The sequence below is a fragment of the Aedes albopictus genome, chromosome 1 (assembly GCF_035046485.1).
Source record: "Aedes albopictus strain Foshan chromosome 1, AalbF5, whole genome shotgun sequence".
Classification (NCBI taxonomy): domain Eukaryota; kingdom Metazoa; phylum Arthropoda; class Insecta; order Diptera; family Culicidae; genus Aedes; species Aedes albopictus.
The window spans coordinates 757,593-771,116 of NC_085136.1; the positions used below are offsets into that span (position 1 = coordinate 757,593).

Consider the following 13,524-nt stretch of genomic DNA (forward strand, 5'->3'; position numbering starts at 1 on the left):
AAAATTGCATTTGGTTACTCAAATTGATGGACCCCCCGTTAGTTTGACCCACAACAATTTTGGCAGACCCCTCGATTTTGGTCAAATGGTGGCTCACTTAAACCGTTATAACTCAAAAGTTCCTCCAAAAGCCACCTGAAAACGAATTGTTGTTGAAAAGAGGAAAGATAGAGCTATTATTTACAATAATAAAAAGTTGGATCGGCCATATTGATTTTGGCCGCCATCTTGGATTTTTATACCAAAACATTGTTTTCACCATGAGGGCAACCACCGATTTTCAAAATTTTTGCATCGATTGAGAGCTGAGACATTTATACATAATATATCAAAAAATTAGAGATGTCTTTTTCTTCTTTCAAAAGTTATCTGCCGTTTTGTAAATCATCTCAGCGAGAGTTACCCATAGCAAAAAATTGATGAAGACATTACTATGACTCCAATGAAAACTCTGTAGAGTTTTCGTGGTGTCATTGAATACTGAGTTCATACTTTCCTAGACTTTTATTCGAGTCATGCTGTTGTGAACCACCCTTGTAGCTATGCTTCACTAAGCAACCGTCGTCATCGTTTCTCATCTCCCGAGAGGGTGCCATGTGAGTTTTGGACTCATGCAGCTCGGTGAACGTAACCATCAAAATCAACATCAACTGCAGCAGATAGCTACGTCAGACTCTGATGTCAGCCTCTGCCGGCTGGCTGGTTATGTATCGAAGTCAGTGCTGGTGTGCTGCTGACTCAAAAGTAGCTACGTACATACGAGGTTGGTCCGCGCACCAGCGACTCGCCAGTTTATTGCATTTGTTATAGAGGTTTTTATATACACACAAAATCAACATTTGAGCAAATCCATGGCGGCCATGTCACGACTACTACGACCCACTCTTTCTCGCTCAGTACGATTTGACGGGTTGTTTGGTGAACACATGCGTTCAATTTCGATGCCGTTGCTCGCGTCCTCGAGTCTTAGCTGGCTTTGCGTCGTGGTTGTCCGGGTGACGCTTTTTCCTCCAATTCTCGGCAGCGGAGAACCAGCGCCGTGGTCGAATTAAACCCCACTGGGCTTCCGTCCCCTATGTCCGCGTGGTCGTGTTGAAACGAAAGAGCTTCAGCAACAGCGCCCGCCCGACTTGAGCTGGGTGTAAAAGAGAAACAGTAACTAGAGAGAAGATGATCGAGCTGTAGTAGAACCCGCGCTTGGAAAAACGACTCACGGAGAGTGGGCAAAAAAGGAGGAAAATTATACGTCCGCCAGAGCTTCGAGCAAGTCCCGAACCGAGCAGTCGCAGCCGGGTCCGAACGCGAGGTTAGGCTTTTTTTTTCTCGAGTGCGGCGATGTTCAATAAAAATTTATATACTCCATCATAATCGTTTATCACACTCGGTGAGTGAAGGCAGTGAAAATCGGAAGCAGCGGAAAAAAATCCGGTGGCGATCGGGAGCAGGTCGATCTAAGAAGGCCACGGCACACATTTTCAGTTGTTTATTTTTTCCGTATAATTTCGTTTTATAGTTTTAGTTATATTGTTGCTATCAATATCTAATAACATACGAAAGTCGAGAAACAAGTGTAAAATCATAACGATCTATTAAAATATTTATAACACACAAACACACGGTAGTGCTAAACGAAAAAACAAAAGGAAGGTGATGAGAGGATAAGGCGGTTAAATACGCGTAAATTTTACACATCGCAATAATCATAAACAATAAATTCATATACGACTTTTTTGCTCCCACTGGCACTGTGTGGTTTGGTGTAATGGCCAGAGGTAAACATCGTTAATCGATCGTTTTAGAGCGGTATAAATAAATAATTAGTCGATTTTAATATTCACCATTCCACGTTATACCGCACGCGTCGTCTGAGAGTGACAGTGCAGATTTTGGTGCCTAATTAACAGTTCAAGTGAGTGATAGTAGTTAAAGATAACTCTGAAGATGAAAGCTGTTGTTTGACATGACCGGTCATTTCGAATAGTTTGTGTTGCAGATATCGTTGTATTTGGTGAACTGTTGAAAACCCGTGAACGAAGCAAGTTGAAGCCGAACAAGTTATGATTATTAAAAAAGGTAAATATTTGTGTTATTTGATTGTCGTTCTTCGATTGTCTGTTTTGGTTCAAATTTGAGTATAAATCGTTGATCGTGGTAAATTATTTAATTCAGTGAAGATGAATCGTGACCTGTGTCAACAAAGTAAGTGATATGCTTGTGATGAAACATTTTACTTCTTTTTTCCTTTGTTTGTGCTTGCTTATAGGGGATTCACGCCAATAGCAGAGCCTCAACAAATTGTGGACCCTCTGCATCAAAACTTGGTTTTCCAACTCACATTCTTTTCTACCGGTTAATTTTTACCGGGAAACATTCATAGATATCCCTGAACAGATGTTTAAATTGGTGGACTTGCAAAGCGTTTATTTTGGCAGTTTTGGAGGTGATTTATAATGCTAAAGAATGAAAGGTCGGTCCGGATATAGGATAAAATTATATATTAATATTTGGATTAGATTTCAATTGTTTAATGCGAAAAACACAGTGTATGCAGGAAGCGGAATTTATACAATTTATGTGTCCAATATGCTGGAAGAGGCATTGTACCTGTCAATTTTATTAGGATTCCATTCTGTACTACAATATAGAGTGAATTTCAGCTACTATAGACTGTCACAGTAAGTATGGGTTCAACTATGGGCTATGGGTGCCTGATTCTATTCTCTCAGCGCTTGTATAGCGGTTTATTCGATTCCAACCATTTGTTTCAAACTACTTGACCTTTTACATGACCAAGAATTGTGCACAAATGGTATACTAAGCTTAGAATATCACTTGGGAAATCAGTAAAATATGGAGGGAATAAGTGAGAAAACCGTGCGAGCAGCAATCAAGAAGCACTGTGACGATTATACGTTTGAGCATAAGCAAACATTTAGTCAAAAATAAAGGTCCTGCTAACCCTCGTTTGGATAAGAGTATAATAAAGAAACGACCTAACAGGATATGGCCTAAAAAGTTACCATTTCGAATTCCAATGTGTATTGTGACAAAGAACGTTGAATCTTCGAGCTTCTATAGCAAGTAAAAACAGCCAAAAAGGAACCCGAAACTAGAACAATTGATCAGGGCCAGACAACTGAAGACCAGGACGTACCCATACTTCCTGGGGCAGTCTATATGAGCTTCACTCTTGAATAGCATACCCTGCATACTCCAAATACATGTAGTTATATGGCTTATATGGCTGAATTCAGTCTTAATATTCAATTTTGATGCCTCATGTCTCACTAGTCTGTTTTAAACTGCATACTTTGGTGAGGATTAGCTAGAAGAACCAAAATAAAGCAATCAAATTAGTTTCAGTATACAATAATGGTCCAATTTTATTTAAAATCTAGCTGACCCCGGCAAACTTTGTCTTGCCTACAGCGTTTTTTACGTTTCAAGTATTAACCCACGTCTTAGTGCCCGTTCAAAATGTATGAAGAATGTATTTTCAAAAACTCCCAATTTTTCCATGTTTTTTGCCTCATAAACCTTCCTTGGGTGAAAACTAATAGAACAAAACTTAGACGACCCAAATCGGACCATCCGTATATATATAGATATAGATACAGGAAAGCTGCCAGCTTTAAATGAAAACTTATATGAAATTAAATTTAAATTTAAATGAAAACACATATACAGAATCCATGCTTCAAGAATAAAGACAAGACAAAATCTAAGCATAACTCTGGCACAAATTCTGACAATTGACTCTAACTCCAAGACAAACTTCTAAAAAGATTTCTGCAGTAGTTTTGTTATAAATAATCTCAATGGAGCATCGAACATTTTCTGACCTTCCAGCAAAGATATGGTCTTGTTAATGCGGATATATTCAAACATGTGTGGTGCGAATTATTAGCCAAGGGGCCTCTCTAATGGAGACGCATAGTAGTTTGCAATTTTAGGATTTATTAACCCAAAAAGGGATACCTTCATGGCCTCAGTTTCGTCATCTCGCTGAGTGTGTTCCATCAAAGACGAGCTCTGAAAGGCGCCTGGGTAGCCCTTTTAGGGTTAAGGACATATGTGAGTGTATTCAAAGATGGCAGTTACAAGGCCGCCTTGCAAATATTGGAAGCACGGGTGTCGTAATCCAAACAACAGACAGAGCTGAAGAATGCTACTCATTGTTTGCATTTACAGCTTCATGTGTGCTATGGATAACGAGATCCGTGCCCTTGAAATTATGAGTCAAAAATGTACCTCACAGCATTCTTATTTTACCTTAAGGTTCTTTGGGGGTGGGAGTAAACAGGGGTTTTCAAACTTCTTCGGTTCGTGTTTATTTTTAATGGAAGGAGACCACGAACATGTATGACCTTCTTCTGAATGGTATTAAGATATGTGTTCATAAGAAATCCTTTTAAAAGCCTGGCGATCAACCCATGTTTTTTTTTATCCTTTTTCAATTATTGTTGTCGAGGGACTTTATATGCTTTTATACAATTTTCATTCCTTGATTCTAGCAACTTATTCTATATGTTTAGATCATCATTTAGCAAAAGAAGCAGGAAATTTGATAAAAAAGTGGAGATGCATGGTTGTTGATGTTAAATGATGATCAAAACTAGGGGTTTTGCGACCGTTAACTCGCGGTGCACTTTTTGAAAATAAATTTCTGCGCGCCGCACTTGTCCACAACTTTTAAAAAATAAAGCTTTAAGTTTGTTAAGTATGTTTTATTTATTTTTGACCCGACTTTGGTATATTTAGCATGCAGATATGATTAAGGCGCTATCTTGAAGCTCTTAGAAATTTTTGGACGAGATTGTTTGCGTAACCAGAACGAGTTTTTGGCAAAATTTGTAACTGATTAATAGCGAATTTTCAGGGGATTTCGGGCGAGAACCTTGACCTAACTTTGGATTGATCTTTGGTAGATTTGTGGTATTATAATTTTTAAATTATTAATGCAAGACAAGATTTTCGAAGAAGATCTTAGAAAATTTAAGATTGGCAGCTGTTTTTCAGATCTTAATTTTAACAATTATATTATTATTTATTAGTTCATGTAATGAACTTAGGAAAATTCTGAGAAAAATCATAAACTAACTTCTATTAGGCAGTTACAAATATTTATTCACTTTTTTCCCACCAATCTCTGAGATCTCTGATCTCTGAAGAGGCGTTGCATGGAGATCCCAAGCAACACACATGTTATATAAAAGTTACGACAGCGCAAGTTTTGGTTGTATAGAAGTTTATTTTACGTTATTTCAACACAATGTTAGAATTACGTAAAATAAACTTCTATACAACCAAAACTTGCGCTGTCGTAACTCTATTATAACATGTGTGTTGCTTGGGATGGGGGTTCAGGGGCGGTTTCGGTCTCAGGTGCGTTACATGTGGTCCGAGGGAGTTTTAGGGGGATTTCGAGGGCGTTTCAGGAAGCTTTAGAGGGTTTTTGACGGGGTTTAAAGGCGTTATGCGTTTTCAGGGGTTTCGGAGGGTCGCAGGGGGGTTGACCTGATCCGATGACCTATACTCAAGGGAGCTTTTAGAGATTCTTAAACAAACATTGAACTTACCATTTGCCAGCACACAGTTGCATGAGGCTGTGTAAGCATGACTTTCGATCATTCATGCACACACAAGTAATGTATGTAGATTTGATGATTATGCTCAAGAAAGTTTTTAGGAAACCTTAGAGAGTCCGACGAGGAGAGTCAGAGGGTAACGGATGCGAAGAATGTCGCCAGAAGCCGTATGCTGATGTCTGGGACCCGGCACAGTAGGGAGCGATGTAGAGAAGCGAGAGCAACCGAAAAACGAATCCATCGCGGAAAGAAAACATACCATGAGGAAAATGTGATTGCTCAGACGCAAGAAAGTATGGAGCAGAATGATATGCGGAGGTCTTATGATGCTTTCAACAGCGTGCGGAGAAAAACAACGCTTTCTACCGTTATGTGCAACGACCATAAAGAAAACTTGCAGACAGACAAAACAATGGTGGCTGCCAGGTGGAGAGATCACTTGGAGGAAATGTTGAACGGTGAGAATGGAAGAGCGATAGACAGAATTCGAATCGACGACGACGAACAAGCTGTGGAACCTCCAACGCTAGGTCAAGACATCCATCAGAGGGCTGAAGACCAATAAAGTTGCTGAGAAGGACGAACTCCCGGTTGAGCTTCTCAAGCACGGTAGTGAGCAGCCGTATCAACTCTTACACCGTATTATATTGAATATATGGGAAGAGGAACAACTGCCTTCTAGTTGGTTGGAAGGTCTCATTTGCCCTCTATACAATAAAGGGCATCGACTGAAGTACGTAAATTACAGAGGAATAACACTTTTTAATTGAGCGTACAAAACTTTGTCTGGAGTTCTGTTTAAGGCGAAACTGGATCCATTTCCTCAGTTTTTGTTTTTTGATTTTTTATCAAATAACGAAGCAGTATTTTCAAAATCGATTCTCGTGTACATGTAGAGTATGGATCAGGGTATCTCCTGTTTTTTTTTTCGTGGTGAAAAATGTTTTTCGTTTTTTGCGGAAAGCATTTTTGAACTAAATTTCACAAAAAAATTGGTTTCTGCAAAAAATGGAAAACATTTTCCACCTCAAAAACATTCAGAAGATATCTTGATCCATACTCTACATGTGTACGAAAACCGATTTTGAAAATATTGCTTTGTTATTTAATAAAAATTCGAAAACCAAAAAAAATGAGGAAATGCTTCCAGTTTCATCTTAATAGGCTGAGGCCGATTGAGGAGTCCTTCGTCGGCGAATGTCAGGTGGGTTGCCGTGAGGGCCGATCAACGACGGATCAGATGTTCACCCTGCGGTTGATTCTCGATAAATTTCGGGAGTACAACTTGCAGACCCATTATTGATTTCAAGGTGGCGCACAATGCAGGAAAGAGAAACGAGTTATGGCACATTATGATCGAACATGGTTTTTGGGCGAAGCTGATTAGACTGATTCGTGCGACGATTGACAATTCGAAATCAAGTGTATGGGTTGCGTTTCGTCATCGTTCGTAACCTTAGACGGGCTGAAGCAGGGCGATGCTCTTTCGAACTTACTGTTCAACATCGCGCTGGAAAAAGCGATAAGGAGAGCTGGTGTACAAAGGAGCGGAACCATTGTCACGAGGTCGCATATGCTCCTGGATGATATCGACATCATCGGGATCGACCGTCGGGCCGTGGAAGAGGCGTTCATAACTTTTAAAAAGGAGACTGCGAAGCAAGTCGGACATTGTCCTGTAGATGGGCTAGATCACGCCCGAAACCGGTCGACGTAAAGGTAATTTTAATCTTTTCTTGACGATTGTAAGAACGATAAGTGTTATGTCTTGTCTCATTTCGCGTCTCGTGTTAGACTACGAAGATTGAACTAACGATTAACACCACAAAGACAAAGTACATTGCTGGTGGTCAACGTCGGACCGGCCGTGGTAGTGAAGACGAAGTGGTGCTAGGTGGTGAAAAGTTTGACGTTGTGGTCGACTTTGTTTATCTTGGTACTCTAGCAACGTGCGATAATGATGTTACCCGCGAGGTAAAAAGACGGATTGCAGCTGCGAATCGGGCCTTTTTCGGTCTGCGAGACCAGCTGAAGTCCCGTAGACTGCAAACGAAGGCAAAACTCGCGTTGTACAATACTCTCATACTTCCGGTCGCTTTATACGGCTTTAGTCTTCGAACGTAAAGTACTGCGAACAATACTCAGCGGTAAACTGGAGGACGGCATCTGGCGGCGTCGCATTAACCACGAATTGTACCAAGTACATAAAGAGATGGATATAGCGAAGCGAATAAAACAAGGCAGGCTGCGGTGGGCTGGGTACATAGCTCGTATGCCGGAGGAACGACAAGCTAAAACCATATTCAGCAGAGAACCAGGAAGAGGCCGTCGGTTTTGTGATAGGCCGGACACACGTTGGCTTTTTGCAGTTGAGGAGAACCTAAGGACTCTAAACGTTTAGGGTGACTGAAAGCGATTGGCCCAGGACCGAGACTAGTGGCGGTGTATGCTACATTCGGCGTAGACTCACCGCTACGAGTTGTAGCCCATTAAGTATCAAGCATAGACAAATAGACGTAACTCTTAGAGGAAATTCAACACTTTTGCCCGGTGTCTTTGTCATGAGCACACTGCCACCTATTGGTAGAACCGCGTGAGACACTGTCGGCCATGATGGATTTCGATTTGACGTTTGTCTTACACGCATACTACTACACAAATCGCCTGTAATTTTTGTTTGCATCATTCAGCATAAACGTCAAAGCGATCGAACACTAGCGCCTCTGGTGGAAGCATTGCGGAAATCAAATAAAATTTGAATTGATCGTTAAACGCATGTGCCAGGCCGTTTTGAAGAGTGTCACGTCTGTTTGTGTATCAAGTATCAAGTAAGCAGAGAGCCCCAACCACTCCCCTCTAATCGCTCTCCCCTGAGCACGCCTTAAACTCTTGTTAACTCCACTCGCTAATTATTTCCCTTAAACTAACCTTATCCATAATCTAGGGTAAAGCTATGTTCACTTAGAATCCGGAATCATGTCACATTTTCTAGTGATGCTCTCAATGAACATAATCATCATTCTTTTGCAGCACTCTGATCATACACTAATCCTCTTTAAATGGTGAAAATTTCATCAATTTTCTTGCAACGAGTGAAAAGTTATTTCAGATTGAAGACAAGAGGAGGAAAAAAATCTTGCACAAACACGTTGAAAATTTAGCATGGTCAGGTACGACAGTCGCTAAAAATGTTAATATCGTCAAAACCATTATGTGTTATGTGCACAGATGTTGTTAACCATGGCATAAGGAAGTGTCCTCGGAAGAAAAAAGCTTGGGTTCATTGATAAATCTGCTTTGAATTTGAAGATTTGGCAAGAAGTTCGAACTCTGGGCATGGTTTTTTCGCAACAAGATGATGAGAACCAATTCATACAAGGATGACAGCCTCAAGAATCGCGTGCTGCTTTTCAAAAACGCACACAAGGGATATGTAGAGGTTTCACCTATTTTGATGAGCTGCCATGACAGCCGGAGACGTTCAGTGGTATCGTCACAGATGGGTAGTGTTTATCAACGAAAAAAACACTCAAATTTCGCGTTTTCTCAATTCACTGAGTTGCCCCTCATTTCGCAATAAAAAAAAAGTTTGCCAATTTTTCTTCGGAATCCTAGTCAGACTAGTCAAGGCACTCAGGACACTGCATAAATGACCTGATTGTAGAACAAACGTGCGGAAGGGGTTGTTGCTAAAATTTACCACCGTTGTGCAGATTTTTAGAGAGGTCAACACTGAAAAAGTGAGAAAATGTGTGAAAAATAAAAATAAATAATTTCAATGATATTTTTCCATGAAAGTACAATAAATAACCTTTGTTTTGAGGGCTTCACCTTTTATGTTTGTTATTCCATCGCTAAGATATACGTGATTTTGTCATTCCGGATTCTAAATGAACATAGCTTTAAACAGGTATAATGCGCCCCCACGGGGCAAAACGCCCCCTCTCAATTTCCAGGGAATTTGAAATAGTGAATGGATAAAATCATTGTATAAGGCTTCATATTCATGAGACTAGGTTACTATGCCAAATTTGTGGTTGTTGTACCCTTTAAAACAAATATATAACAAGAAATTGAAAACGCACAAATTTGTTGTAATTATCGATGCGTTTAAATTAAGCGCTATGTAGCACGCGCCAATGAAGCAAAACCAATGAAATTCGCTGTTGTCTACTAAATTATGAAGTAAAATAACTTACCTCTGCAGTTAAAATAAGAAAATTGTAATTAAAATTTCAAATTAATAAGTTGTTTGATAGTCACACTCAAACAGGCAATATGCCCCACCGTCAGCTGGATAATATGGCTTACAGCCAATGTACTGCATCAGCTGATCTCAGTTACTAATTTGGCCGGCTCGGATTCACTCGGTAGGGGCATATAACTCCGTTGTTATGGAGCATAATGCCCCGTTACAGAGGGGCATACTAGCCAGTTGTTGCGGATCATATTATACCGTAGCTGGGGCGTTTAGCCCCGATGTTTTTGTGAGTTTACAATTTTGTTGGTTTTAGAAATTATTACGGAATAATTGCTAACCTAACACTTTGCTCTATTACTAAATGCATTGATTGAGTAAAATACGTTGAGGAGTGCAGAGATATTTCAATTTTTCCTTAGGGGGGCATATTAATCCTGTTTACTCTAAAACACTCCAACTGCTCTGAACACATTCTATTAAAAAAAATTCATACTTGTTCGCAACCTAGCGAATACTATCATATCTATCATTTCATTATCCACTTTGACATCTACTCCCTTATACTCTGAGTAGAAAAAGACCGATATAGCCACAAAATCATCAAGTTACTCACCAATAAAGACTGGACTCGTAAAAACTGAGACACAAAATAATGTATAACTTTTGGTTGCGTGTACAAAACTAGCTGATTTTTTAATCAGGAATAGAATATTATGTGTAGTTAATACCATAAAAATGTCATCAATATCGGTTTAGTATTGGCACAGATATTGTCGATACAATAAAATGTAATTTGAAAAGCTTTGGGCATCCATTTTGAAAGTTGTTTAAAAAATAAAAACATCTGAAAATTTGACTGTAAGTCCTCCAAGTAAGGCATAATATTATTTAAGTGGTGAAAATTGCAGTACGTTTTTATCAATTCAAACAAAAACAAACAGGTTTATTCTGCGTCATCTTTGTGAGGTATTTCATTTGGAGTTTGGAGCATCTTTTTCGTGATTCTGATGTTCGTAATTTAGCGTGAACATGCTTGATGTTGTGTTGAGAAAGTTATAGAGCGGTATACTGGCTACGTACTAGCTCATATCTTAGACAACCGTGGGAATGCAGAGAACTCTTTTAGTTTTTAATATAAATGGTTGTCGATCTATCATTTCATTTTTTCATCTGAGTTTTAGTTTTGTTAGAGATATCGTTTTTGTGAGTGACAGTGTCTAAATGAATGGGATAACGTCGGGTTGTAACTGAATTTCAAAAAGTTAGGACGATGACGAACACAAAAAAATCAGTAAGCGATTCTCCTTTACCATTGCTATTTGTTCGAAAACGAAGGACATTCAGTAAAAAAACGAACCCAAAGGATAAAAAAACTAGAGCAATAAACTAACGCCAAGGCCCAATAAAAGCCATAAACGCATGCATGCGTCAAGGCATTGACCTTCGAGCGTCTGTCTATTCCCAAAATTGCATCATCCGTTCACCCTTCCCAGGAATCACGGAGCCGTGCATTTCTGAATGCATATTTGCTGTTCAATCCATCTACCTCTTGTGTAAACCGGCGACGGTTGTGGAACCATCCGTCCGTCGGGTTAGCCTTGAACAGCTGGGAGTCAACGAAAACTAGATCAATCAACGAGAGCCGGCGACGATGCGACGGCGTAGTCGAGCGGGTAAAAAGGATTTCCTGTGTTGCTTGGATGGATCCAGGATGGCGGCGGCGATCTGGTTGCTTCGGTTTCAGAAATTCTTTGTTGCCGTTCCGGGACGCAAGCAGTCCCGAGTCGATCTGCTTCGTGCTCGTGTGAAGTCAAACATTTTCTCATTCAACGAACGTTTTGTGGGACCAGCAATGTGTTACATTTGGCTGATGAGAAAGGTCTCCGAGTAAACAGAGCATTCCAGTTAATTTTCGTGTGTGAGTTAGCGTTTGCGCGAGAATTGGACTGTTGTTTATTTGGTTTAAACATCGATGGCTTTTAAAAGACCGACCGAACGCTAACCGGTGTGATATCAACATGTTAAAATGACACTTTTGGTCTTGTTTAGGAATTCGTAGTTGGCGACGCCACGTAGGTCCGTGAGTCATTTGTCTGCAGTTTGTTTGCTGATAGCATAGTGGGTTAGCAAAAATGCGCCTTCTTTTGAGTGACTTGTGTGACATTTTGGAGGTCGTAAAACCATTGTTAGAATTGTTGTTTTTGCATCATCCGTCGCGAGGAACCCGTTTGTCTCGAAAATGGAAGCGGTGCGCATCATAATTTGCTTGATATACACTCATTGCACAATTATGGGTCACTCAAGGAACAATCATTTCATAATATGAATCATTTTTCATACAAAAATAACACTTTCATTATTTTTATTTTATATTCTCTTCATTGAAACTCCTTTTTATCGTTTTATATAAAAATCTGATTGTAAAATTCACTCTAAACGATGAAAATTACTAAAATGTTGGTGAATAATGAAAACCACAATAATGGGTCAAAATTGGCTGTGTAACAATTATGGGTCAATTTGTTGCCTATTATGGGTCACTCAAGAGGAATCGTCTCAACAATAATATTTTTTTCTATTTTTTCAATGAATGATCACTTATTTTCGATAGATCAACTATAGTAGAATCTAAAACTGGTCTCAAACCTCTTAACGAAGCGTGTTTCCACGTTTCGGAATCAATTTTTCAAAATTGGGATAAAATCTCCAACACAACCACCGATAAACGCCTAAACGTATGCAATGCCCATGCACGCAGAACACTCAATATTATGCTGCACAAAACAGTGACCCATAATTGTGTGATTTTCGGTGTTCCTTGGCACAATAATGAGTCACTTAAATTTTGCCTGAAATATGCTTTAATTAGCTGCAGTCACATGCATTTCTACATTTAGAACGTAAATTATACCCTTGTTCTGGTGGCGATACCATTTCGCACTTGAAAACCACTATAGCTCGCTTTTACAGAGCTTACAGAGGCAGGGCACGCACTTTCCGATATGCACAATCGAAGCGTTACTTTGACAGATGGTTTTGTGCCGAACAAAAAAATATTGAAAATATGGGTGTTTTGACGTTTAAGCCTGTGTGCGATACGTATAGTGACACAAAACAAATCAACTTATGTACGAAAAATGATTATGGCTAACAAAAGCCTGCAATTAATTAGTATTTATCTATTAAAGTGGAAAGTGACTAATAATTGTGTGTGACCCATAATTGTGCAATGAGTGTACGACGAAGACTTGGCACAGCTCCGGAACGACGAAAAGCTCAGCCTACAACGAATGCCTGTGCAACGCCAGGCATACTGTGTGTACATAAGTGTATACATGTTTGGAGTAAAGCAGCGTATAAAATATGGATTGCAATTAACATCACATACCGAAGGATGGTCGTAAATAACGTGAATTTTTTATGTCATCGTAAATATGCATTAGCGAGTTTTCGTTTTGGTCCGACTGTCGCGCTTCGTTGGCATTTTTCTGCTTGGTTCAAGTGTCCTTTGCAAAAGTTGGCTGAAAACGTGGCATTTTCCTTCCATGTGTTGAGTGCACCGATCATAGCTCAAGGAAATCTCTCAGCCCATTTACCTGGCAGGTTTATGACGTGTTTGTGTTCCAATAGAGGAGAAAATCTCAAGTTATCAAGTACCATACAGCTTGGCTTCTGTGTGGACGAAAGTGACGGTAGCGGTCACGTTCAATTAGGGCCATCGTAAAAAAACTCATT

General features: G+C 39.7%; 1 protein-coding gene across 1 annotated transcript in view; it reads left to right on the forward strand.

The window, feature by feature from the left end:
• The first annotated feature begins 1,967 nt into the window (after positions 1-1,967).
• Positions 1,968-13,524, forward strand: part of LOC109405222 (homeobox protein abdominal-B) — a 149,081-nt gene continuing 137,524 nt past the window's right edge. Inside the window, exon 1 of the mRNA XM_029864516.2 lies at positions 1,968-2,073. Within this exon, the coding sequence (XP_029720376.1) occupies positions 2,058-2,073 (16 nt within the window). The 5' untranslated portion in view covers positions 1,968-2,057. The remainder of the gene's footprint in view (positions 2,074-13,524) is intronic.